Source organism: Triticum dicoccoides, chromosome 1B (genome assembly GCF_002162155.2).
Source record: "Triticum dicoccoides isolate Atlit2015 ecotype Zavitan chromosome 1B, WEW_v2.0, whole genome shotgun sequence".
NCBI classification, from domain to species: Eukaryota; Viridiplantae; Streptophyta; class Magnoliopsida; order Poales; family Poaceae; genus Triticum; species Triticum dicoccoides.
This window is the reverse complement of record NC_041381.1, coordinates 637,261,855-637,266,577: the sequence shown is the minus strand read 5'-3', so window position 1 is coordinate 637,266,577 and position 4,723 is coordinate 637,261,855. Positions and strand designations below refer to the sequence as shown.

The 4,723-nt window shown below is 47.0% G+C and overlaps 1 protein-coding gene across 1 annotated transcript in view; it reads left to right on the top strand.

Moving 5' to 3' along the window:
- Positions 1-1,990: 1,990 nt before the first annotated feature.
- LOC119349288 (chaperone protein dnaJ 10-like) overlaps positions 1,991-4,723 on the top strand; it is a 4,245-nt gene continuing 1,512 nt past the window's right edge. Inside the window, exons 1-8 of the mRNA XM_037617312.1 lie at positions 1,991-2,148; positions 2,220-2,369; positions 2,473-2,532; positions 2,982-3,064; positions 3,593-3,755; positions 3,858-3,987; positions 4,228-4,386; positions 4,463-4,635. Of these exons, the coding sequence (XP_037473209.1) occupies positions 2,283-2,369; positions 2,473-2,532; positions 2,982-3,064; positions 3,593-3,755; positions 3,858-3,987; positions 4,228-4,386; positions 4,463-4,635 (855 nt within the window). The 5' untranslated portion in view covers positions 1,991-2,148; positions 2,220-2,282. The remainder of the gene's footprint in view (positions 2,149-2,219; positions 2,370-2,472; positions 2,533-2,981; positions 3,065-3,592; positions 3,756-3,857; positions 3,988-4,227; positions 4,387-4,462; positions 4,636-4,723) is intronic.

Sequence of the window (4,723 nt, the reverse complement as noted above, 5' to 3'; positions counted from 1 at the left end):
TCCCCATTGTAGGATCCAGTTATGCAAAATGCAACATGCAAGAACAAGTTTGACCTGGGTAGCGTCAGGGTGGAATGGCTTCCGATCCATGATCTTAAACCTATTATTCAGAGCTCCAAATGCCCTCTCAACTGTTACTCTAAGGCCAGAGTGTCTGAGATTGAACAGTTCCTGAGCAGTCCTAGGATAGTTCCTGCCAGAGAACTCGTTCAGATGGTACCTGGTTTCCCTGAAGGGTGGAAGAACACCTGGCCGACATGCATAACCAACATCTCCTAGGTAGAACTTGCCATCAGGGATGTTGATGCCATCAGGACGACTGATGCTGTCACTGATAATGTTAGCATCATGTGCTGACCCTTCCCAACCAGCCGGGACATAGGTGAACTTCAAATCAAATTCAATAGCAGCAAGCACTTTCTGGCTTGTGTAGTGCTTCCTCCCCTGTATGCTATAGACTGTGACCGAGACATTCTGGCAGTGACATGAGTACCATCTATTACCCCAATGCAATCCTGGAATTGTAAATGAAGATTGTGTTGGTGCTCACCTTGAACTACCCAAGTATATCAAGCAACGAAGTACATACTACATTACTCACCTTGAAGTATGGATACCATCTTGGGCTTGTTCGAATCTTGGTAGGAGTCCGGCCAGTTGGTGACTTGATCATCTCTCCTCTGAGCTCCTCAACAGCATACAACACTTGCTTCAAGTATCTCAAGATGGTCATTGACCTTCTGAACGTGTTGTGGATAACCCTGAACCTCTGGTTATGGCCAACAATATGAAGAAACATGGAGCCTTGCTCTTCCACACTGGTGTGGATACTATTTTCTAGCAGCCGCCGGTCCTGAAGGTTTGAACAAGTCTGACAAATGATGTTCTTTTCATTCTAAGCATCCACATAGCCTCTGTCTCGTTGCAGTTGTATATGTAGTTAATATTGGCGATCCTCTCCTGCTCCCGCATAAGCATTGGATCTAATGACAGGTCTCTCAGCACGACGAACAACTCTTTTGTGCATGAACATGACCCATGCCTGAATCACAACTATCAGTGCTCTTGCCTGAAGTACCAGCCACATCCTTGCATCCATAACCTAGTCCGCATCGAGGGTGCGATGAGCAATGGGCAAATCGATCCTACACCTAGCCTAACGGCCTAACAATGTACCTAACATAGGGGAGAGGCGGCGTTACTTACCGGCATCGGAGACGAGGACGACAGGGGAGGGGGGGCATGGGTGAGTCAAGGATGACCACACGGTGGGCAGATGATAGAGTAGAGCAGCTCCTGCTGCCGGATCTGCCGCCGCCACCGCTTGCATAGATCCGAGTCGTCGCCGCCGGGGGTGGTGATGCTAGAAGGAAGTGTTTGTCCTAGAGGTAGCGCGCGAGCTTGCGCGGTCCTCAGCCTGGCGGAGGACTGCTTTAATCTTCATGCACATGCGAGCCAGCCCATTGCGTTTGCAACCAAACACACATTTCATGGCCTAACTAGGCCTGGTTGCGATTTTGTTTGCAACCAAACGCGTACGTGAGGATACACGTACGTGCCTAGAGAGAGACCGTGCTGGCCAAAACGACGCGACTATTTGCGGACGACAGAAGAGACCGACAGGTCAGATTACAATCGTCACGTACAACGCGGTTAAGCAACCAGAGATTCTCAGCCCTGTTGCCAATGCCACCGATGCCATCTCGTTCGCGTCGTCGTCGTCGTCACCCCGCGTGAGATCTGCCGTACGCGCTCCTACAGCTCCACTATAAAATCCAAGATGCATGCATTGCTGTCGCAGAAGCGAACCTCGTGCCCACTGTCCATTGCCGAGCCCATCGGCGTCTCGCCGTCCGCCGCGGATAGTCACGGGCCCGCAGCCGGCCGAGGACGACACGCCAGCCTGCCTGCCTGCCAGCGCATCACACGTTGGCGTCTCGCTGCCGTGACGTGGCGTCCCTGACTGGTGGGGCAGCCCGCCCACGTTGACCCACCCAACGACTTCCTCCCACCACCACCCGACTCCTCCCAGCAGAGATATTCGCGGATCAGGCTGTCTTCCCGGCTGCAGAAACTTCCCCCAAATCCCCTCTCCTCCTCTTCCCCGGGAACCTTCCAGAAGCTTCTCGAACCGACCGGCAGGCTGTGGTGCGCATCTCTCTCACTCTCGGGTTCAGGTTCCTTTCCTCGGCTGCTAACCGCTCTCGATTTTGTCATAGCATTCGCTGTCCCCGTGGTGTCTGTAGCCGCGGGCGGGCGGGCGAGATCCGGTTGCGGCGGCCATGGTGAAGGAGACCGCCTACTACGAAACCCTGGGGGTCAGCGTCGACGCCTCCCCCTCCGACATCAAGAAGGCCTACTACGCCCAGGTGATTCGTGATTCCTTTGCAGTTTGCACCCCTCCTTGAGTCTCCAGCGTCTTATATCAATACTGTGCTGAATCTGAATCGGCGGGGTTTGTATGCGTTTCAGGCCAGGCTGGTGCACCCGGACAAGAATCCCGGCAACCCCGACGCTGCGAGGAAATTCCAGGTGCATTTTCGCCGCCTTCTCTTAACCCTGCGAGTTTATTGTGGTGTTTTAGATGCGTGGTCATCTAAATACAATGTTTTAGATGCATGTATGTATGTAGTTAACCCCATGGTTGAGGATATATTGGAGCTAGAATTTCAGTTAAACAAAGTTAGATTATAATTTTTTTTGCCTCCGAGGGAATGAAGTTAGTTTAGCCAAAGTTAGGAGGTATAGTTTGATCAATTACCAACTAACAGCTGTTAAGCGCGAGCATATTATGTTTCACTCCGAGCACACCTCGTTTCATAATTGTGGTGTTCCTTTCTGAGTAGTGCTTGTGTGCTCATCGATTTAAATGTTGAATCTATTAACTGTAAGTGTCTCTATGGCATCAAGTGCCTCTTAAATGATAATATCCACTTGGATAGATCACTAGGTTAAGTACTTAAAAAGCTTTCTCTTAACAGGATCTCGGAGAGGCCTACCAAGTCCTAAGCGATCCAGCGAAAAAGGAGGCTTATGATAAGCATGGAAAGGAGGGTCTTTCCCCGTAAGTCATGAATTTCTTTGAGTTCTAGACTTTTAGTAAGTAACTGGTATTGTTCTTAAAAGGGTAAAACATAGCTGCCCCTAAAAGTCTAGAGCGGTGAGAGGAAGACTTGGGGGTACCTGCGGACGGTGAAAATGGGAGTTGATTTTTAGGATGGCCTCTCGAATTTATGGATTGTTTAGACTGAACTATCTGTCTGTGAGCATAGAACAGTGTTATCTAGTGGTTTGTTTATGGTGAGAGAACAAGAGGATTGCACCGTGAGAAAAAGGCTTGGGAGTAACTGAGGACGGTGAAAATGGGAGTTGATTTAAGATGGCCTTTCAAATTTATGGATAGATAGATAATATATAACGACTAAGTAGCTATATCAGAACAAGATGCCCGATTTAGAAAACAGAAACAACACAAGTAACTACTCTCTAGACTCTACTTACAGCTTTACGCGGAAATAACTTGCCAATTTACTTCATCGTGCTAATGTGCTGTGGATTCTCTTCTTACTCAGTTCATTAATGTGGCATTCAGGGATAACATGGTTGATCCTGCTGCTGTATTTGGGATGCTTTTTGGAAGTGACTATTTTGAAGATTATGTTGGTCAGCTTGCTCTGGCATCCATAGCTTCAGTGGAGGTTGATGAAGGTTTAAGCAGTCAAGATGCCAGAGCAAAGGTTCAAGAGAAGATAAAAGTATGTTATTCTTTTTGATTGAGTGTGCTGACATTATCATTCAGCTTAGGTTGTGCCACGCCGATGCAGAAATTAAGCCCAAATAACTCTCCTCTGACACAGGAGTTGCAAACTGAAAGAGAGAAAAAGCTTACTCAGAGCCTAAAGGATCGACTTCAGCCATATGTGGATGGTAGAAAGGATGATTTTGTGCACTGGGCGAATGCAGAAGCCAAGCGTTTATCAGAAGCAGGTATATCATGTGAATTTGCAATAGTGGGCCTTTTAATGCGGTCCATTTTGTTTCCTGTAGATGCTTCATTTACATATTTTCCCCTCAAGAAATCAGTTCCAGTTCTATTATCATAGAAAAAAAAAATCCATAGTCAAGGGACATAAAACCCTTTATTGTACGAGGAATCTTTGGTAGTTGGTAGAACCATTTTTCAGTTAGCCTTCTCAAGTCGTTGACTTGCTTGCAACCATTTTTCAGCTTTTGGTGAGGCTATGCTTCACACTGTTGGATATATTTATGTACGGCAAGCGGCAAGAGAACTTGGAAAGAGTAAATTGTATATGGGTGTACCATTCATAGCTGAGTGGGTAAGAGACAAGGGTCACACCATTAAATCGCAAGTTCATGCTGCTTCAGGTAATTCTAAGCCATTGTTTAGTTATTTGTTGAATGTATTAGTATGTTGCTCTGATACAACTATTGCTCGTTACAGGTGCTATTGCTCTGATGCAGCTACAAGAAGGAATGAAAAAGGTGGAGGAGGGTGCCGATAAGGAAGAGCAGCTTATGAAGAGTTTTGAGGAGAAAAAAGAAGCCATGCTTAATTCTCTATGGAAAATTAATGTGGTCGATATCGAGTCAACTCTTTCCCGAGTATGCCAAGCAGTAAGTTTGGCTTTTTCCATATTTTTGTCACAATTATTTTGTCAAAGCTTATCTTTTTAAGCTTATCTTACGTAGAAAGAGATGTCTG